Source organism: Sander vitreus, chromosome 16, assembly GCF_031162955.1.
Source record: "Sander vitreus isolate 19-12246 chromosome 16, sanVit1, whole genome shotgun sequence".
In the NCBI taxonomy this organism is placed as follows: domain Eukaryota; kingdom Metazoa; phylum Chordata; class Actinopteri; order Perciformes; family Percidae; genus Sander; species Sander vitreus.
The window spans coordinates 14,381,240-14,404,948 of NC_135870.1; the positions used below are offsets into that span (position 1 = coordinate 14,381,240).

Consider the following 23,709-nt stretch of genomic DNA (forward strand, 5'->3'; position numbering starts at 1 on the left):
CAGCATGTAACATTCACTCATTTTGTTCCTGCCGGAAGGTGTGCAAGGAATGGAAGATTAGTGATTTTCTGAACTGTAAGCGAGGTGCTGATGTGGCGCTGCCATACTTAAAGAGACTCCTGCTGTGGTTTCACACAGACTCACCCACTGTTTCCCTAACATCAGCTAACATGACTGTTATAGCACGACATGGCTGTGAAGTTGGAACTTCAATGCCTGCTGGAGGCCGTGCATATTCAGACTGAATGAAGAGGTATTGCATGCATGTGGATGGATACCCACACACTAGACAAAAGTAAAAAGATGCTTGACAGTGAAACTTTCACCAGGGTTAAGTTTCAAATCTATAATTTCCTTGTCACTTTTCACCGACTCATGAACATTGAGAATGATGTGGCTAGTGGGGATCATTTTAAGAGTGAGATATAAACAAAAACACAAAATTGTAAATCCAAGAGAGATGATTTCAGGGACAAAAGAAGCTGTCTTTGCAAGGCTTTCCTGTCACTGATGCAGTCTATTAGCGTCAAAAACTGCTTTGATGTCAGCTCATCCTTGAGTGAGTACAACAAGCCTGTCTGTTCTCTCCTTGCTTTTTTTACCCATAATGGGGTACTTGCTCCTTAATGCACAGTTGTGCTGTATGTGAAAGTGCACATATTCCCCCATAAAGAAGTATGACAAACCCAAAGGATGAGGGACTGTGTGTGTGTGTGTGTGTGTGTGTGTGTGTGTGTGTGTGTGTGTGTGTGTGTGTGTGTGTGTGTGTGATGAAAAAGTGAGAAGGACAGGCAATCTGTTTTTAGCCCAGTGGTTTCCAGTCCGACCCGCTACAAGGACACTGGAAACAGGAGCACAAGCTGGCAACAAAGGAGCAAAACAGGGAGAGAGGAGATAGATCCATAATCCATGGAGGAAAGAAAGCAGACAGTAAAGAAATGTGGGGCTTTGGCTGTCTTCCCTGGAGTGCAATATTTTGGGCTTCACTCATAAGCATGTCACATTCGAAAGTCGGAGGCTCCAAGGGGCCCAGTTCCACCATCTCAAATGCCACAGACTTGTTCTCAGTTACAAGCCCTAGTGTCACTCTGCACTGGATTTAGTCGCTGACAGAGATGGATGAGAGAGGGAAGAGAGGCATTAGGAGGAATCAGTGAATGGAAAATGCAGCTATCTGACCAGAATTTACTGTCTGGCTACATGGCAAAGTAACAACCCGAGATTTCAGGGTCAAAAACACAAAACTCTAGATATACATTTTACAATGGGCAATGTATTGTGATGTCCAAGACTAATGTACTGATGGATCACACTTTATTCTGTGTCTCTCTATGCTTTTACTGCATTTGTAATTTGTATTTCATTTGTTAAATTGTCTTTTATTTTATCTTATTTCATGTATATTTCATTTCACCCCAATCTATGCATTTTATTGGTTTTGTGTCTTTTTGTAAAGCACCTTGTTTAAAAAAATGCAATATAAAACTAAGGATAAAGTGAGAAAATAAACAGTCTGAGTGATGTTTTAACATGTTTTATTCTAGTGAATGGTGGATGGTCGACATGGACAGAGTGGTCAGTGTGTAACAGCCGCTGTGGTCGCGGTTACCAGAAACGCACACGCAGCTGTACCAACCCAGCCCCACTCAACGGAGGCGCCATCTGTGAAGGGCAAGGCATCCAGAAACTGGCGTGCAATCCTCTCTGCCCAGGTATGGCATCAAATTACAATACACCCACTTAGTAGTGGGTGGAAAGGGTATAGGTGCACAAAAAACGAAATACATAAAATATGATACAACTCTGTGTTTGCATATTTCGCTGTGTTTGTGCTTCCCCCTTACGTGTGTGTCTCTCTCGCACATATCTCTCGCTGTCTCAATCACTGATCCACGCACCCACTCATGCACTCGTTTCTCTTCATCTTCTCATTTTCCATTCCGTTCACTCTACCCCTGTCTGTCCTGTCTGTTGTGTGGTAGTGGATGGCCTGTGGACAGAGTGGAGTAAGTGGTCCACCTGTGGGACAGAGTGCACCCACTGGAGGAGGAGGGAATGCAGCGTTCCAGCACCCAAAAACGGGGGAAAGGACTGTGAGGGCATGGTACTCCAGTCCAAGAACTGCACCGATGGGATGTGCATGCAGAGTGAGTACCCGACTAATCCTCTGCTACTCTCTCTGACCTGCCAACCAAAGAAATTACTTCACCCTTTGACCATGAGTTTCACTCTGCTCTTTCATCAACACACTGTGTTTCACATCACCACATAACACTCTCACCCTGTCTCTCACTCACTCTGTTTCACTACCCTCATACATAAACAATAAGACATGCTAAAACGCACTTCTCTCTGTCTTCTGCCCCCAGCCTTTTTATTTGCACATTCATAATACACAAAAGCTGTTGGATAAAGTAGCATAAAAGCAGAAACCACATCACATCTTTTTACTCTGCTGCAAATATAAGTATATGTTAAAATGAGACTTGGTCACATGGGGAATGCTCTAAGTAATTATCCTTGTCAAAGGCTAAGCATTTGGAGTTATATTTAAAATAATAAGTGATTATATTGTAATTACATAAGGGGGGGTCACATCTACCAGGCTGCTTAATTTAAAAACTCTGGATTCCTTAGGTCCAATGAGAGGAAACACAAGGCCACAAAGTGGCACATGTGTAAGGTAAGGTAGGTAAGGTAAATTTATTTATAGAGCACTTTCTCATACACAGAGGTCATTCAAAGTGCTTTACAGGCAGAAAACAACAACAACAAATATACAATTGAGATACATTAGTAGACAAACATATTGTAAAGACATAACAGTTTATAAACAAATAAAGTAATTAAAATAATTAAAATACCATCAAGCAAGCCTAATTGAAAGCTCTGGAGAAGAGAACAGTCTTTAACTTAGATTTAAAAATGGTTACAGTTGGTGCATGCCTTAGATCCAGCGGAAGCTGGTTCCAGCAGTGGGCAACATAATGGCTGAAGGCTTGACTTAGACTTGTAGACTTGCTCCTTTTCCTGAGCTGGCAATTACATTCGTTGGAAAGTGAGCAAGTATTGTGCATAATAATAATGTAGTTTTACAATGATTTCAAAGTACACAAACTGCTCCAGGATGCAGCAGCATTTCTGTCACATAAATCACAATTCTCCATTTGGTTTTACTGTTTTGTTGCTAACTAAAAAGGCCAAATCCAGTTTGTGGTGCTGCCAGATATTTTTCTGCAGGCAGCAAATTGTTTTCTGCTTCTCTTTCTTCCAGCAAGTTAAAAACAGCCACGCAGTTCAGTTGAGCCAACAATCCTGTTACCTCTCCCTTATAATACATTCACAGATTGGAGTCATGCTGCAATGATGCACACGTGTGTTTGTGCGTGTGTTTGATACCTTGAACTTGATCTGCTAAAACAGTCTTTGCCTTCTTTTCTGTGCCTGTAATAAGAAGAGAAATAGGGTGAGAAGGAAATAGCTGGAAAGACTGCATAGCAACTTTGTTAAACTGTGTCTAGTTTAATAAACATCCTCTCCAATAAACATCTTTGAAGGTGTTAGACCCACACACTGTCACAGATGCCTCCGTCCTGTGTATAACCTGCTACAGATGGTGATTGTGACACTAACAATATAACAGAGGCTGGGCTGCTGGATGTCTAGAATTTGATACAGCTGGTCATCACTTTGTGCTGCTGATGTGAGATTTTGCTGCACTATGGGGTTTTAAACTGCTACTTGCAGTATGTAGGATACTGGATGCATTATAGGCTACGGTTGACATCACATTGGCGGTAAATATGCATCTTTACACACAGTTGGCTGATTGATCAGCATGTCTGTGTCCAATCAAACACATACTGTACGTATGTCCATATGTATGGAGGACTGACAGGAAACTATGACTTCAGCGTTCAGTGATTTCATTTAACGTTAGCATCACAGGGAATGCATTAGCTGATTTTATAGCCAATGTCATATGTCTACAGTGTACAGAAACATCAGGGAGCAATCTACAACAAAACCTGCTCTTATTCGTGTTATTCATCTCACTTTATTTCCCTCTGCGGCACAACATAAGTTCACCCCACACTTCCCGCCCTTTGCGACTCCTATCTAAAGCATTAGTTTCCAGTAGATTGATGGCCAGTTTGAGAGAATATAAAGCCATAATGATATAGGTTTAGGATCATTTCAAGGATTGATTTTTTGGAAGCTAAGAGGGTGAAGCCACTTATGTCAATGCTAATGACCATTTCCACTAGCATTTAGGAGAATGCCCCATTATCTAAAAGCTCACATTATGGCAAATATGATTGGGAATGAAAGTTGTGTGCAATCTGAACTCACCTCGGACGACTGATCTGCTCACTCCAGTGCAGGGCTGCGATCTGAGCAAACACATGTCTGCGGATTCCATTGCAGCTTGATCTCATTTTCTGTTGTTTGAATTTATTTAAATCACTTCAATTGCAATCCATCGCAGAAATCTGGCAGAGGAATTTGATATAACTAGAGAGGAAATAGAACTTGGGATGATCTGCTTCCATTGCTGCACAAAAACACAACTGACCTGAGTCAAAAAGGAGACAGTTGTGTTATAATTTACTTTGCAGCTTGTTTATCACATTTAGGCTGTCGTGAGTTTGGGTGTTGGAGTTAACAAAGTTATCTCTACAGATTGATCTAGAGAGGTTGCACTCTGCCTGTTCAGATATAACTTCCCAACTCTAATATAAGAGTATAGTTTTCACAGTTCACTTTGCCTGACCTAAATCTCTGTTTTGCGCTCCCTCTGTGGTTTGCCTTTCTTGATTTTGAAGTTGTTTTCCAGGCCTTTGGTAATCCTGCTTCCAGACATGACATTTTCTTGACATATTGGTGGAGATAAAGGGGGCACGTACTCCAGCAAGGGCAAATGCTTTATGGCTATCAAACACCAGGAAATCATGAATCTAAGGTTCACTTCAACCATCCAAGAGCATGAGGCATTTATAAAGTTTTGATTAAATGTAAATATCTTATTAACATTGTATAATCATCAATTTCAGTGAACATAGATTCACCGCTAAGAAGTCGTAGAAGCAAAAATGAACCTTTACCTATTCTAACGATGACCTCCGCTTCGCCAGAGTATGCTTCTCTGAGGTTGGAAAGCTGCCACATTCAAGGAAGTAATGGCTGAAACACAGACAGTGATTTCCTGTACTAGAAGTCCCCCTTCCTCCCCAGCTCTATGTTGTCAGTAAGGAATAATGTTTGTCTCTCTGGGGCTCTGAGGTTTCCTTTGGAGCCCACCCACTGAAGCATGCGTTTCACTCTAGCTATACTGTAGACTGACGGATGAATACAAACTCTACAGGATGGGTTCAAATGGGCCATCAGTTAGACTGACCCTGACAGTCACCTCCCCCTGCTCCAGCCCGGCCTACCCGTTGCCTGATTACATGAACACACCAGCCCCATCTATCAAGCCATTGATTTTCCTGTCGGTCCACTTGTCTGCCTGTAGCTATCTCCCTCTCCAATAAGGACTTCATTGTTTGTATAGTTGTTTATGGATGTCCCAGGGAGACTGAATATTATGTGCACCAGTGCACTATCCCTGGCTGCCATTCTACGCTGCTTTCCTCTTCACGTCAACATATAACCTAGCCACAACAAAGTCAACCAAAAGCCCAGTTGAGGCCCAAAAAAACATCTATGTTGAAGTGTCCTTCGATCGTTTTCCATTTCCTGCTTTCCTAACACAATTATACCTTATTTCCCATGCACTAACCTCTCCATCCACCTTCCAGTGACAGATGCAAGGCTGTTGGTTCTATTGGCTCTGCTGGAGTCCACACTTTATCAGTTCCACCATTCCCCTCTCCTGCCAGCATCAGGCCTGCTGCTGCTAAGGCACTAAGCCCAGTTGATGGATCACGCCACTCCCTCACAGAACCTCTATGTTCCCCCTCCCACTCCTGTCATCCATATCTATACTCTATACACAGATCGGGAGAGGAGGGGCCAAATCAAGAAAGATTGCTTCCCCGTGTCATCACTCCTACTCATGAGTTTGTTGCTGTCTCATTTGTTGAGTTTGTTTTTCTGTTGGCTTAAATTTGATTTTCATCATCCCTCTACCGTCATCTCCCCCTCTCCCTACCCCCTCCTTACCTTCCCTACTCTCTCTCCCACCCACAATCCCTTCCTCTCTCTTCAAGGTTCCTTCTATCAGAAGTCCTCTGAGGCAAAAGACCAGAGTGATTTTGGAAATTCATGTGAGTTTTTTTGATCATTTAATTTTTTTATTTTTATTTTTAACATTATTTCTACATTAATTCTCATGTCTGTCTCTTATCTTCATTGGCAGGTTATGCACAAGGAATTTGCAGTCACCCATAGTCCCAGATAAATCATTAAAAAACATTTTAACATGTTTTATAAGTGGTATATTTGCACTAAAAACACAAAACGAAACAATAAAACAAGTTTGCCATTTTTCTTTTATGCCCATCTATGTTTCATTATTGTTTTTCTGTTCTTTTACTTGCAGATAACCACCTCAGGGCATTTCCTTTTTGATTTCCGCTCTGTCCTTTCTCATAATGTGTCTCTGCTAGGCAGATGCCTGTTTACTATTGTCTAACTCAGAGCTGACAATGCCCTTTACCCTGTTGCTTCTCATGAACTGAGCCGTGAGCTCAGGCATTGAGTCTGGCAAAGAATTTAACCCACTGTGTCTTTCTCAGTGTATATAATATTCTCTCTCTGTATCTCCCTCTCCCCTTGTAAATCTTTGCATCCTCACAGAGAATGAAGTGCTCAATAATCCCTTTCATTTCCATTTCTTGTACTTTTCCCTTTCCGACAATGGCGCATGTTCAAAGGGATGTATTAATCTAAGTGATACATTTTAATGCGTACACTTAGCAGGTTGCTGCCTTTATCATCAAAGCGTGGATGGGAGATTGTTCAAATGAGGGGTTATATGTTAAATAACTGCAGGGAAGCTTGGCAGAGGAAGCACAGTGAAATTACATTTTCAGACTTTCATCATTGGCTCCCTACTCTGTTTTCGATTCGTTTCTGTGCTAGGAGATGGAGTAGAGGCCTTACATATACTGTATGAGGATATATCTTGACACTCATCTCTTCAATGTGATGTCTCAGTTAAGGCTGAATAGAAAATGTTAGACCACACATGTCCTTCCTTGGAAATGAGGGAAATTAAATCTTCCCCTGCCTCTTTAAGAAACCTAAAGAAACTCTCTACTTTTTTTTCTAAATCACTATGTTAATAATGTGAGCGAGAGGGAATGCCCTGGTCAGACTCATACCCAATTTCCTTTCAAAAGAGATTTTCTAAGAGCATGAAATATAATGGATTTTAAACTGACTAAGTTGTAAGTTGTACTTGTTTAGATTTAAAAACCTATGTATGCATCTAAATAAACATCTAGTCATCATAATGTATTATCACAAGAGAAAAAGAAGCTACGCATTTTTACTCTTGGAGAGCAAAGATGTGCTAAAAAAACACATATGGCTTTCTATTGTCACAAACTCTTCTCTTGCTTTTCTCCCTCTTCTCCTCCTTTGTGCACAAGAACACTAGAGACACAGATTGAGTGCCATCTGCATCCCTGAGACACATGAGGCTAATTTATACAAATGCTTGGATTCATGCATGCCCTGAAAGTGCTGTGTATGGATCTGTGGCTGATGCTGCCATCTACTGGTGCAGATTCTGTGCCATTAACATACTGAAATGATAGAAAATAAAAATGTCTAAAAATAGAAATGTCTCTCTTATCAAAATAATTATTTTCTCATAATAAAAAAAATTGTATATGCTTTATATGTGTTATAGGTTTTTGTATAACATCTACAGTGTGTATTCATACGTTGAACAACGCACACATACAGGCTCACACACGCCTTCTGGCATTTTGTTACCATCTTTAGAAGAGTTTCTCCCCATTTGTCAACTTGTGACAGTGAAGGACATTCTTTACCAAACACTACAGAGAGTTCAGACTGTCAGTAGACATCCATTTAAAGGTCTGATCGGTAATGAGTGCCTGTCTCAGTCTGCGATTCCAACAGCCACTATATCCATGCCAGGCCTGCTAATCACAGAGGTTTCTCCAGCTGGAAAGTGGACAGAAAGACTTTGCGAGGGAGATAGAGATGAAAGACAAATTGAGAAATGCAAGCTATCGCTAGATCTTATCTGCAGTGTGTAAGAACAAAGACAGAGACCGACTCTGAACTCCAACACAGAGCACGGTAATTTGAAGATAAAAACATCTATATCTCCCGTCTTTGGAACTTTTGATCTTGCTTCTGAGCCTGGTTGTTAGGACAGTGTGTCATTGGGTTGCACTGGAGCAGCCTTCCTTATTAATTGCGTCGTGCACAGAGTTTATCATCATTATATTTATTTTCTTGTTTCTAATTAGCTGTATGGTGCATGGTATACAACCCCATCTGGCTTCTTATAGGAAATATTAATCTCTTACTTTGTAAAATCACTGGTCATTATTAAAATGGACCCACAGGACCGTCATGACTCTTGCATATGTTTAGCATATTTCTTTGTGAATAAATGATATTTGTTTGCCCATTACTATATGACAAAAGCCAAAATTGAATGTTAGATGGCAAAGCTGAAAGGAGAAAAATACATGAAGTTGTGCTTCACTCTCTACAGTACATGCATTATTATCTTTTCATTTGGCAATTAAGAGTGTCCTATGTTATTAAATCAACAGCCTGATTATTTGCCACAGCGGGCCAGCATTAACCACATAAAAAAAAAAGACAGGAGATATACTTGCATTTATTTCCCAGTAGATGGTTATTAATATCCGGCTCAATCTTAAAGCAGGATATTAGTCTGCTGATAATGGCTTCATCACAACTGCTGCATGCTGAGAAAGAAAGCTGATGATGTGAACTTATGAGATCTTAAAAGACTATTTTTCTTTCTGTCTTTTGTCTCTCTCCCCACCACCCCTCCTCCTCCAGTGGCCCCCAGTACAGATGATGTAGCTCTGTATGTGGGTATTGTCATAGCGGTGATCATGTGCCTGGTTATCTCTGTCGTCGTGGCACTCTTCATCTACAGGAAGAACCACCGTGACTTTGACTCTGACATCATTGATTCCTCCGCCCTCAATGGAGGCTTCCAGCCAGTCAGCATCAAGACTGCCCGCAAAGGTGAGGCGCAGGATAGATATGTTTGTTTTTGTGTGTTTGCCTGCATGTATGAGTGAATGTTTGTGTGCACGTGCTTTGTCTTGTTTTCACATGCATCCATTATTTCTTGTGAGTTAATGATCAGATGGCAGATCAGATTTTTGTGATACTTTTGATAATACAATTGTTTCAACAGTTTCAATTCCAAAACGTTAGCAAAGTTATGATTTAAATCAGTAAATATCTGATTAAAGCATTAGTAAACAAGACAACAAATCTGCCCGGTTTTTGGTGCTTGACAGTTGTCTGTGCTACGTTTCATTAAGAACCAAAAAAAAGTACTGAGTTTCAATACCCTGTGCTAGATGGTGCAACTGTGATGTCACACAGTGGGAATCACTTGCATTAGCAACCCATAGCATTAGGTGCTTTCCGACCGGATAGTACTTCCGAAAAGTACACTTGTAAGCAGTTCTAAGAACTACTCTCCCCCAAAATCTTTTTTTCCGTTTGCATTCCCACTGGCCGAGTGGCCATAGGGACTGGCAGGAGGGGTAAGGGAGTGACGCAAGCACGGCAACGGTCTTTATAGCATCGTCACTAGACCTTAGCGCCACATACAACAACAACAAATGATGCTAATACTTTTCCTATATTAAATGCACGTCCATTCTCGTAGTAATTCACGTAATGTTTTGCTCAACACAGACGCGGCTTTATTATACTCGGAACAGACCCCGCCTCTGCCTGCTGCGCTGTGGACGTGTGTGTGTGTGTGTGTGTGTGTGTGTGACGGCCGGCAAGCCGCAGGACACGCTTGTAGAGTTTAACTCCGAAAAGACAGCTAACCACAGGTTCCCGTTAATCTTATGATGGACATGTGTTGTGATATTTAAACAAACGAACCGTCAACGGCGAAATAAAAGCCTCTTATTTACGAGAGCGGTCTGAGAGACCTCCAGCTTGCCGCGAGGTGTCAGAGCATGACTGGCCGAGCGACGAGCTAGAAGCCGGGGCAGGCGCTTGCTGGCTGTCGCCTCAGAAGTCAGAAGTGAATTTAATGATGAATAAGATGGTGAAAATTGTTAAAAATGTCCCGTTGTTGGTTGTTGCTCTGCCTGCAAGTTCCGAGTTGGCAGTGGGCGTGACTTAGGAAAAGGGAAAAGGGAAAAGACCCTGCTCTGAAGTAGAAGCTAAAGAAGTAGGAGCTAAAAAAGTACGCTACAGCGGCCAGAGGAACTTCAAAATCCCCAAATCTTTCCTGTCGGAACACGACAAAAAAAGTGTTCTAGGAACGTTTAGTTCTAAGAACTGCAAACATCCCTCCGGTCGGAAAGCCCCTATTAACCTGGTGAGGTATGTTTGGCTCTGGCAGCACATGTTTGTTAGTGATGATGTGAAAATGTGCCCTTTTGACTGTAGATGAGCAGGGAGCTTATGAGAGAAATCCAGACAGCATGGTTGTGCAGATTAGGTGATTAAACTATTAAAATGCTTGTCGTTGTGATGGCAGGCCAAACTATGCCCCTTAATTAAGGCATAATAAGGCCAGTCTGCATGTCGCATATTAAACTCTAATTAGATTTGGGCTGGTGACGCACAACTTAAAAGTACGACTGCAGCGGTGAAGACAGGTGGCGTGAGCTGGCACCCACCTCTAGGTGTAGCAGGCCCCTTCTTACCCATATCTATGAGGCTGATAATGTCCATTCAATGGAGTGATAACATTCAAAATGGGTGGAGCTGGATGAAAAGACAGCAGGGAAACAGACAAATCAGAGGAATTGTGTTGTAAATAGTCAGTCTGAGATTTTAAAAACTGTACTTAAAAAACATTGCTGAAACTTTATTTTTCTTTGGACTTGTGCAGGCTTGAGCCATTAATAAAATGTTCTACTAGTTATTGATGTTTTATAAAGCATTACTAATAACACAAACACTCTAAATAAAATACTACAACTACTGTACTACCACAGAAATATGATAATGACAATCAGTCATTATTCTGGCCATGCCTGTCTTATTTGAAAACTTTTTGTGACTTACATTGACATTGTATCATGTGTTGTTGGGGTTTGGAGGTAGTGGAGAAGCTGGAGGACAGAGAGCTCCCGCTGCCACCGCTCCACCCACTCAGCCCAGCTATTGAACATTCATCCTTGTACCTACTGGGTAAACTGAGCGTTAGTGATGCCATCTGTTACTCATGAATCACAGCTGCGCCTATAACTTCTCCGACTGAGTAATGTTTCTTGGTGGTGAAGTGGACTTCCCTAATGAGTGAAAAACAAATTAGTGAAGCCAGGCAGCTGATTGCTGCCAACAATTCTGTTCCTTGTGGCTATTTTGGTTTCAAGTTAGGTTCTTACTAGTTCTCCTAGTTGAAAAGAGTATATGATTACCATAAGACTTCTCTTAAGACATTTACTCCTGTTGACCTGGTCACTTTCTTTTCTTTTCCAGCTGATCTCCTAACAGCACCCCCTGACCTGACCTCAGCAGCCGCCATGTACCGCGGCCCCGTCTACGCCCTCCATGATGTGGCTGACAAAATCCCCATGACCAATTCCCCTCTGCTGGACCCTCTTCCCAACCTGAAGATTAAGGTGTACAACTCCTCAGGCTTAGTGACTCCACAGGATGACTTGGGAGGAGAGTTTTCCTCTAAACTGTCACCTAAGCTACCACACTGCCTCCTGGACAACAGTGACAGCACGATGGGCCGTCGCACACAGACGCAGACGTTGCTCCGCACCAGGGATCCATCCTGCACCGCACTGGGCTCCTTCAGCTCCCAGGGGGGACACCTCATTGTGCCCAACTCAGGTTTGACCAGACAATGAGAGAGTCCTGATCTGGGATTCAGTACACATTTATATGTTTAACCAGGCAAAATCTGTTGCGTATTTTAAAATTTGCAACGATAAACATTACAATAAATAAATAAATGAGCTCTCATTCATGAAAGAGGGATCTGCAACTTCAAACAAATTCATACTTATATCAACAATATCTTAAAACTCATTAGCTCTCGTTTACCTGTTTTGATTAGAGCAGCATGTTTTTCATATACGCAGTGGCTCTCCTTTTAGGTGCTTTATGTGCTCTTCCTGTCATTAGCATTTAGTAAAACTTATGTGCATGTGAGGACATTTGTATATGTGTGTGTGCACATATTATGGAGAATAGATCATCCATCAGCTCTTCCATCTGTGGGGCCAATCAATACACATGGTGAAATACAAAAGAGTACTGGTATGTTTCTAACTTTAAGAGACTGTAAATCTTCAAAAATGCTTACTAAACTGGATTGAAATACAGTATAAATTGTGTTCCAGATGTATGAGATCTGAGCTGCCTCTATTATCCCTTACCACCTTAACCAGGACAACCTTTACACACACAGACGTAACCTTGAAATAATATGCTAAACCATATGCAACCTATCAGCGTGTTGACTGCTCACAATATGACAAGGGCTGATGGATGCCTAAGGTGTGTGCACTGGAAGTACTGAAGTATACTGTTTCAGGCAGCTTACATTAGCCATGCTGTCCTCACTTCAAACACTTGTGGGCTGCTTGTAACATGCCACAGATGCATGTTGACAGGCATAGACAAACTAGCAGAGACATTAAAGGATAAACCGACTTCTCAAGTTTCTTAAGTTTTTCTTTTTTCCGTTTTGATTCCTGTAAAAAACTTCTGAGCTGCTAGTTGGGCTCAGCCACCTCATCATGTTACATAGGCAGAGGCAAAAGAAGGAGCACATTTGATATTTGATCAGTTTGTGTGTCTGGGTAATGAAATATTTTGTGGCACCGTCAGTGTGGCTGTTTGGTATTTTGCATCTTAAAATGCATTTCCCATCTCTTTGAAGCTTTACTGTGAGGGAGAGTAGCAGTGTGTGAGACGTTCCCCTGGCAGAGTTGTGATTGCCTAGCAAGAGAAGCTGTCTGTCACCTTTTGAAAAGTTCTGTACAAGGACATGGGAAATCAATGAGCTATCTGAGAAACCCCTACAGAGAGAGAAAGAGTGTGTGTGTGTGTGTGTGTGTGTGTGTGTGTGTGTGTGTGTGTGTGTGTGTGTGTGTGTGTGTGTGTGCGGGGCATGGGGGAATGTAGGGGGTAGGGTCCTAAAAAACACATTGGACAGGACATCAAATCAATCTGAGATGGAAAAATGTAAATCATGCTGGCTGCAGCAATATAAGAATGCTATGACGAGTAGAGAGATCATTGATTTTTAGAAATGAAATGTCACGCCATTTCCTGGTGCCATAGGAGAAGGCAATAAAGTGCCATACGTAATTTTAATATGTGGGGCTGAGGGGAATTGGGATTATTAGGCTACTATACCTCTCTAAGAAAAAAAGTATTATCACTATCCATTGGGGCTTTAATTGCTCTTTACTGGTGCAGTAATATATTATGATATATCCATTATAAGTAAAATGGTTCATATTTTGTGTACATTCTGTATGTAAAAGGTTGAGCATTAAGGACCTTTACATTTCACCATGTAAAAATAGACATGTACAGAGGCTCAGTCCACAACGCAGGGGCCGCAGGTTTGCTTCCGACCTGCAGCTCTTTGCTCCATGGCATTCCCCCTTTCATGTCTAAGCTGTTCTATCCAATAAAGGCCTAAAATGCCAAAAAAATTATATATACATTATGTAATACAAATATGTTTTAATTTTTATGCTGGTCTAATTTCTCTGTCTGTGCTCTCAGACTTAACAAAAGAACACTATTAAACACAATCATGACAGTCATTGGCAGCACAAATAGTTGTAAAGACTCCTCTGGTTTACCTGACAACTCACAACTCTTATATATGCCTGTTTTGTTTATGTCTGTTTTTGTGCTCCCCAGGAGTGAGTCTGCTTATTCCAGCGGGGGCCATTCCTCAGGGCAGAGTGTATGAGATGTATGTGACGGTTCAGAGGAAGGAAAACATGAGGTATGCAGTGCCTCCTGCCACATCAATGCCCCAGAGTTTTGTTTAAATCCTGGCAGCTCCGCCATGTCACACATTACACTGAGACTGCTGTCACTTCACCATTAAACAGCATTTGTGTGTGTGTGTGTGTGTGTGTGTGTGTGTGTGTGTGTGTGTGTGTGTGTGTGTGTGTGTGTCTGTGTGTGCGTGTGTGTGTGTTATTTTCTGTGCACCTCCAGGCCCTCAGTGGAAGATGGCCAAACAGTGCTGAGCCCTGTGGTGAGCTGTGGGCCCCACGGGGCCTTGTTGACTCGGCCCCTCATCATCACCATGCACCACTGTGCTGTGTTTGACGGCCAACAGGACTGGCTGATCCAGCTCAAGAGCCAGTCACAGCAGAACCATTGGGAGGTGAGATGTGAGATGAAAACTGTGCAGCAGACTCTTATTGTATCACCACGGTCCAAGTTTGAAAATGTGCTTCTGGCAGTCATGTAAAACAGTACAAATTAGTTATGCCATCTAGAATAGTATTACATCCACACTGCAACTGGTTGGTTGAAAATTCTACTCATCAAAGAACAAAGGGGAAGGTATCAGGAAAAAGAAAATGATGAAATGGCTCCGGATGATAGATAGCATGGAGCAGGTGAAGGGGATCAACTTCCTCTGCTTTGTTTGTGCAGCTCAGCACTCAAGGTGAACCTCTGTTGCAACCAGGTGCTGAAATAGTAAACCTCTGATAGCAGGGAATGAGCTGGGACTGTTTTTTCCCCAGACTGTTTTCTTGTACCTTTTATGAATGACTATTTTTGTTTGGGTGTGCCATTGTGTGGGGTGTGTGTGTTTGTGTTTTTGGAAGCCCTGTGCCTGTAGGCTCCATCATAAACAGTGCTGATGATGATAAGTTGAGTTGCTGAGGGCAGCAATGTGAATGTGTTCTACCTATCCCCTTTCTCCTTCTCTTCCTCACTTTTTCTTTGTCTCTCCCACACACACACACACACACACACACACACACACACACACACACACACACACACACACACACACACACACACACACCACAAATAGATCATTTTTGAGAGAAACTATGCTTCCACCCCATCACAAAAAGTACACCTCAGATAATAATATGACAGACCCTGTTGTAGGCAGTTAGTATTGTCTTTTATTTACCTACCAAGAGAGCATTTCTGGCTAAGCTGTCCTTCCATGTGGTTTTTAATGAACTCTCACAGGCAGGGGTTTGCTGAGACCTTTTTTAAAGTGTAAGGTGCTTAAAATATATAAAAACGAACCCTAATCATTCATATAGCAGCAGGGCCTAACGTGAGCAGAATGAAAAGCAGTAGAAAGGCAATACAGAACACAAAAATGTATAATTTTCTTAAGAATTTTGGTTTTATGGGCTAATGGCCTAAATTAGTAAGATATAAATTGAGCGTGGGCACTGCTCTTGGGGAGAGTATTTAGGAAAATGTTGAAGCACTAATTGTAGTCCATGCAGGCATACTGTATAAGCCAGTCACATAATGAAACTAAAGTACTTAGCACCTGCCTATATCTAATATATGGCCCTCTGTCAGCTCATTATTGAGTAGTGGCTTGAATAACACCGCTTTCAGGAAGTCTTTGCACAATCTCTACTGCTGATGTGACGATATGACTTAGGAAGCAGAGAAAAACTGCCAGGCTGGCCCCACATGCCTTTGTGACATTGATGAATTACTCGGAGGGCAGCCAATAAAGCTCAGTGCAAACAGAGTATTTTTAAGGAGGAAATAACTATTGATCAAGGGTAACATTGGGGGGTCCAAGTGTGTGTGTGTGTGTGTGTGTGTGTGTGTGTGTGTGTGTGTGTGTGTGTGTGTATACACAGTCTGAAGCAATCTGGAAGTAACCAATTGTCTCAGCGGTCAGTCTGGCTCTTGCTTGTATCCAAATGCGCACACACCTGGAACAATTCCGTATAAGAGCTTGTTATGTAAAAGTTTAGTGACTAATTAACTACAGTTTTGAAAAGACAAGTGACAGAGTGAAACTTGGATCATTCTCCAGCCTGTTTGGTTGAAAAACACCAGTTCATATACCAGTGGCATAGGCAGAAATAGTATTTTAGGTGGACCAGTACAAAAGTGAGTGGGCCATTTTCAAAAGGACGTAGAAGTAACATAAAGGACAAACTGAAAAAAACAGCAACAATTTTAACTTCCAACATATACTGCATTACACAACACATACATAACAGTAATGGCAGTACTGTCTACAACATGCTCAACCAACAAAACTCAGTCTAACAACAATATAGACAAAAACCTGTCGATTTTAACCTTTTCAGGCTGAAATATATTTGCACTGGCAGAACCAGCAGCATTGGCTCTGCACAGCACTGTTATAAAATTAACCATTTTATTTCACAAAGTGGCAACTAAACATGAACCCAAACAGCAGAGAAGGCGTTTACATACTGCATGACATAGAATAGCCTACATCAGACAGAGATCGCATATGTAACATATCCTTTGTGCATTTATAACAGCATTGTTGCTTCAGGACTATGGTCCGATCATGAGCAGCAAATGCGCTACCAGCAGTAAAAGAAAATCAAAGAATGAAAACTTCCAGCCAAGCATTGTTTGAATTATGAAAGATATAATGAAAAGTGGCCAGCAAGGCACCAAATCTTAAACAGTGTATTGAGTCCACGGCAGTGACAGGATCAAAGAAAACTAAAAACTACGTCACTCACAGATAACTTATCTTCTTATTTAATGTGGGCAAAACACAAACGCCGATTTCTTACTAAATAGAAAGGTTACTAGGTTACTTAAATAATAACGCAAGAAGCATGAAACACGTTTTACTTAATGTTACCTCTGTGAGGGCCAGCACTCAAGCAAACTCCTGATGGGCTGTCAGCTCCGCTGGGGAAATGGCTGCACATGCTGCAGAAAAGCTTGTCTTTATTTACACTGTATTCCATCCAAGAAAACTGTCCATACCACTTTAAAGAGAAGCCATGGTTGTCGTGGTAACTTTTAACAGTACATTGCTTAACACATCCATGGTAGCTATCATATCTAAAAAGCCAGCTAGCTAACGTTAGCTGCTGAAGGCAGCCCGGAGAGTCTGCCTGTTGTTACCATAGCAACCACCTACATTCAAAGGCTTCCTAATTGTTTGATCCTTATTCTATGGTTTAAACAGTTTCGTTTTAATCAGAAGAGAAGACACATTAAACACACATAACTAGTTATGTTGCTATTTCTTTTTTTTACATACATTTAAACATTTTTCATAACAAAACTTATTTTGATCAAACTTGGCTAGACAGGCCAGTGAGTTAAGTGGGCGGGCCAGTGCCGCCCTGGCCCATTACTGACTACGCACCTGTCATATATGTTCGAGAGCAGTAACACACTGGTTTATATCTAACATGTGCATCAGTGATTTAGTGTGATTCAAGCCAATTCCTTTTACTTGTGTAGGCATGCGAGGGATCAACTTGTGAATCATAGATCTGTACATGGCTCGCGGAGGATACAAAATGACCAAAAATGTTGGTACACGTTCATGAGCCGCGCACACAGCTGTTGTGTTTACTGTTGCGTTTTGAAATCAGTTTTACCTCTGAATATTGAGGGTGGAAAATAGTATTTTTTCAGTATTTGGAGGACGTGTGGTCATTATAAGTATTGGGGAGAACAAATATCCATATTTAAATCCCGTTCTCTGTAGTGATTACAGTACATGCTTACAATTGATTACATCTCTGACCTGACAGAAATGCAGATGGTATATCCAAGGTGAATGCAGCTTTCTTTATGAGGCCAGCCTCCATGCTGCATATGTGAAATATTGCTTTATATGACATGCTCTGTCAAAATGTTTATTCATCACGGCTGCAGACATGAGCTCCTCTGAAGTAGTAATTCCTCGATACTTATATATATATATATGTATATGTATGTATATATATATATATATATGTATGTATGTATGTGTATATGTATGTATGTATGTGTATATATATGTATGTATGTATGTGTATATATATATGTGTATATATATATATATATATATATATGTAATATGTATATATATATGTATGTGTATATATATATATATATATATATATATATATATATATATATTCATCACTACCTAGTGAAAATAATCAGTTCCATTGGCATCCAGGATACTGCAGCCTCCCCCATCAAAGCACACACACACACACACACACACACAAACACACACACACACCTACACACACCTACACACACACACACACACACACACACACACACACACACACACATGCACGCACATGCACGCACAGTGTCATTGAAGGGAACAAGGTGTTGTGATGATGATGAAGACAGCAGGTCATTTAATGAGGAACATGTGGAGCTTTCTGCTCCAGTAACTCTCTTACAAAGATGTATCCTCCCACACCTCTAAGAAAGAAAAAAATATCTGCTGCTGAATGCAGTCAAAAATGTGTCTTTATGCGTTTGCATTTTTTGCACCAGCACACTATGGATGAAGCAAAAGCTTACTTTTTCCACTTTGTGTTCTAATTATGCTCCAATAAGGAGCCCCAGTGCCATCCCCCAGGAGAAGTTAAACAGCCTTGCTCACAATAAAATACTGTAATTCCTCTTCTATCTCTCATAATAGGCTGAATTAATGCCAATGTGCTGCTCACAGGAGTGTTTGGATTAGAGAGAGAGAGAGAGAGAGAGAGAGAGAGAGAGAGAGAGAGAGAGAGAGAGAGAGGGAGAGGGTGAAAACCTCCTCAGATCAGACGGTCTTAATGAAAGAGAAATATGCCCTGGCATTAGTGCCATTACAGGTGTCAACTACAAATGGTCCGGATACTCAATCTTCTATTACCTGACATAAACAATAGCAGTGTGCTCAGGCCCGTATTAAGACAATGTGGTGCCCCTGGGCACTATACCTCAAAGTGCCCCCCCCCTTTACCCGTGCTGTCCTCCTGGCAAAAATATCAGACATAATCAAGGGGATTTCTCAAATTTAATTTACTAACTTGTCCAACTACATACATGTAGGCATATGAGCAGTGAGTACTATATTAAAATGTCTCAATTCAAAATGTCAATTTCAAAAAGCACAGCATTCAATTCAAAATGTAAAAAATCAATACACATCAGTACATCAGCCCAGCAGAAAGCCAAAAAAAAACTGCATATGTTTTTATTTGCTTGCCAATTACATTAAATCAAGAAAGCCAACCACTTAAAAATTTTTTATAACAGTTAATATTTTACATTCATCATTATGATAAAATGTTTGGGGGGGTTAAACCGGACACTTTTGGTTATTGTTAAACCCCCCCCTCCCATCCTCCAAATGATACATTTGCGCGTACTTGTGGACCAACTCAACTCTGACAGATTGGGGAGGGGAGTGATAGTGGTCATGTAATATTGATTTATTTATAATTTATTATTATTATTATTATTATTATTGTGAAATTAGTGTTCATAAACGAGTAATGTATGGTCTTTCAACAATTTCAAGTGAATAATATAACAATTTACGGAAAATATTGTTAAAGCTTGTGTCATGTGGTGCCCCCCCACTGGTTGTGAATGGTTGGTGCCCCTGGGCACTGGCCCAAGTGCCCTTATGGATAATCCGGGCATGAGTGTGCCGGACATAAGTAATACACACTTGCTAAGTGTAATATTTTACTGTCAATTTCAATTAAACAGAATTGAAATGTTCCGTAAAATAATAATAAATTGATAGTTTAAGTACACTGTTTTTGCTTACACATTAGATCAATTTAGTCCCCAAAACTTAAACTGAATAAACTTAAATTCTGCTCAGTTTCAAAACATACAAATAAGGGAAACCGTTTTTATGCTTTTGATGTTATGGCTATGCATATTTGGTATACTGGGTATTATTTACAAAAATGTAGGGGTATGTTCAAATGACTCTCTGACTAAGTAAAACTACAAATTGTGCTCAACTTGCTGTGCCTCTATTGAATGGTGAATACATAGAAAATGTATTTTATACATACTATATACATATAGATTCATCATTTATATGTATGAAAATGCATTCAATTAGATAAGGAAAAACATGATTTTGATAATGTCTCTTGGAGACAAGAAAGCAACAGTTAGCTTTTTGTCTGTTATTAATGGCTATACTTACTTGCCAACAAATGAACACATATAAGTCAACTTGAGGGGGACAGAGCCAGAGAGACAGTATTAGAAATGCTTCTTTTGTGCTCATCTTTTACCTCTATATGATGGTATTTCTTCATGTAATCTCTTGCATATTTCTGTTTTTAGCTTATTATCTCCCACACACCCTCCCGTCACATTTTCTTTCTTCCTGTCCATATGTAGGATGTGGTGGTGGTAGGAGAAGAAAATTTCACTACGCCGTGCTATATCCAAATGGATGACGAGGCCTGCCACATCCTGACAGAGACACTGGGTACCACCTGCCTAGTGGGCCAATCTCTCAGCGCCGCAACCATCAAGCGCCTCAAACTAGCAATCTTCGGCCCTGTTACCTGCCCCGCCATGGAGTATCACATCAGAGTCTACTGCCTTGATGACACACAGGACGCACTCAAGGTAAATATACAGCATGTTGCAGTTGTGTGTCCTTTCTTTTGTCCCTGTATTTGCAAAAGGTTATGTAGCAGAAATGAAATGTGTTTGTGAGCATTAATGATGTCTGTGAGTGTGTCATTTTGACAGAATGGTTATGGTGTGTGTGTGTGTGTGTGTGTGTGTGTGTGTGTGTGTGTGTGTAGGCATAGTCAGCGGATGAGCTGTGACAGCCACAGTGAAAAAGCTTTGTGTTGGTGTATCACAATAAGGGAAGACAAGTGCTTGCATTGAAAAAGCATGAAAAGCTGCACCTAGAAAGATGTCGCTGCTGCGCCAACACAAAATCTTTGTTTATATTATCCCTCTACTGTTGTCTCCTTCTGTTTAATACCTTTATCTACCTACATGCAGGAAAGATAAGGAAGGATTATTATACTGAGTAGGGATATTAAACACGGTTATTAAGTTCAGGACTGGGTAATGAGAAGTGATAGTGATCCTGCTGCAATGACACTGAAGTTGGTTTTAGATAATAATAATAATATTTCATTTGTAGATTGACATTAGAGATGACATACTACACTGTGACTTTTTATAACATGTTTATGACATATTATACTATGACTTTTTATGATATTTTTATGACATTTTTATGATATACTACAATATGAGGTTTTAAATGTATACTATGACTTTTTATGTCATATTATACTATGTCTTTTTTATGATTTATTTTATGTCATACTATACAATGACTTTTTACGTCATTACATCACGTTACGTTTCATTTAGCAGACACTTTTATCCAAAGTGACTTCTATTTATAGTTTTTAAAGTATTAAGCTTTTTTTTTAAATGTTTTACATTGAAGTCAATGGGGCAATCTTCAAATGGTCTTCAGACTTTTTACTTTTTAAAATGCTACTCCTCCCACATCATTTAAACTATTCAGGGGCGACCTCTAGTAGTCTAGAGTCCTTTGCAGCTGCCAGGGTTCGAATCTGACCTGCAAAATTGGCTGCGTGTCATCCCCCATCTCTGTCCACCTTTCCTGTCTATCCACTGTCACCTTTAAATAAAGGGGAAAAAGCCCCCCCAAAAGTATATTTAAAGGTCGATATATTTAAGATTTTTTTCGACATACTATACTATGACTTTTTTCATGAGTTTTTCGACATGCTATACTATGACTTTTTTATGACTTTTTTCGACATACTATACTATGACTTTTTTCTACATACTATACTATGACTTTGTTCCACTATTTTCGACATACTGTGCTGTGATTTTTTTCGGCATACTATACTATGACTTTTTTCAACATACTATATTATGACTTTCATGAATTTTTTCGACATACTGGACTATGACTTTTATGACTATTTTCGACATACTATACTATGACTTTATTCGACATACTATACTATGACTTATTTATGACTTTTTTCGACACACTATACTATGGCTTTTTTTCGACACACTATACTATGACTTTATTCAACATACTATACTATGACTTATTTATGACTTTTTTTGCATACTATACTATGACTTTTTTGAAATACTATACTATGACTTTTTTCCAATTTTTTCGACATAGTATACTGTGACAGTTTTTGACATACTATATTATGACTTTTTTCCAATTTTTTTTTTGGACATATGATTTTTTCCCACTTTTTTCGTCATACAATACTATGACTTATATAGACATAAAATACTATGACTAAATCACTTTGAGACACTAATAACATGCAGGACGACGTCATAGGTCAGACTCAAACCCTGACCCTTTTGTAATAAACCTCTACACATGTGCACCTGCTCTACCAATTGAGCTAACCAGCTGCTACTTTAACTCATTTCAACATACTGTACTATGACTCCTTTATCACTTTTTTCAACGTGCTTTACTATGACTCTTTTAACATGCTCTACTGACTTTTTTCAACATACTATGTTATGACTATTTTCAACATTTTATGACTTTTTTCGACATACTATACTATGACTTTTTTCAACATACTATACTATGACTTTTTTGACATACTATGCTATAACTTATTTATGGCTTTTTTCGACATACTATACTATGACTTTTTTCACTTTTTTCTTCATACTATGTTGTGACTTTTTTCGACATACTATACTATGACTTTTTACGACATACTATACTATGACTTTTTTGACATACTATGCTATAACTTATTTATGGCTTTTTTCGACATACTATACTATGACTTTTTTCACTTTTTTCAACATACTATACTATGACTTTTTTGACATACTATGCTATAACTTATTTATGGCTTTTTTCGACATACTATACTATGACTTTTTTCACTTTTTTCTTCATACTATGTTGTGACTTTTTTCGACATACTATACTATGACTTTTTTCGATATGACTTTTTTCGATATACTATACTATGACTTTTTTATGACTTTTTTTCTTTTGTCGACACACTATATTATGACTTTTTTGACATACTATACTATGAACTGTTTTTAGACATGCTATTCTATGACTTTTTTCGACATACTATACTATGACTTTTTTATGATTATTTTCTACATACTATACTATGACTTTTTTATGATTATTTTCTACATACTATATACTATGACTTCTTTCGACATACTATACTATGACTTTTTTCACTTTTTTCGATATACTATACTGTGCCTTTTTTTTAACATACTATACTATGACTTTTTTCAACATACTATACTATGACTTTTTTCACTTTTTTCGACATACTGTACTATGACTTTTTTCGACATACTATACTATGATTTTTTTCGACATACTATACTATGACTTATTTATGACTTTTTTCAACATACTATGACTTATTTATGACTTTTTTTTCGACATGCTATTCTATGACTTTTTTCACTTTTTTCGACATACTATGCTTTGACGTTTTTCAACATACTATACTATGACTTTTTTCGACA

The 23,709-nt window shown here is 39.7% G+C and overlaps 1 protein-coding gene across 1 annotated transcript in view; it reads left to right on the forward strand.

Annotated features, from left to right (window-relative positions):
- Positions 1-23,709, forward strand: part of unc5cb (unc-5 netrin receptor Cb) — a 118,664-nt gene that overhangs the window by 88,516 nt on the left and 6,439 nt on the right. The window contains exons 6-13 of the mRNA XM_078270736.1: positions 1,545-1,712; positions 1,983-2,147; positions 6,213-6,269; positions 9,022-9,213; positions 11,656-12,018; positions 14,071-14,158; positions 14,377-14,548; positions 20,536-20,769. Of these exons, the coding sequence (XP_078126862.1) occupies positions 1,545-1,712; positions 1,983-2,147; positions 6,213-6,269; positions 9,022-9,213; positions 11,656-12,018; positions 14,071-14,158; positions 14,377-14,548; positions 20,536-20,769 (1,439 nt within the window). The remainder of the gene's footprint in view (positions 1-1,544; positions 1,713-1,982; positions 2,148-6,212; positions 6,270-9,021; positions 9,214-11,655; positions 12,019-14,070; positions 14,159-14,376; positions 14,549-20,535; positions 20,770-23,709) is intronic.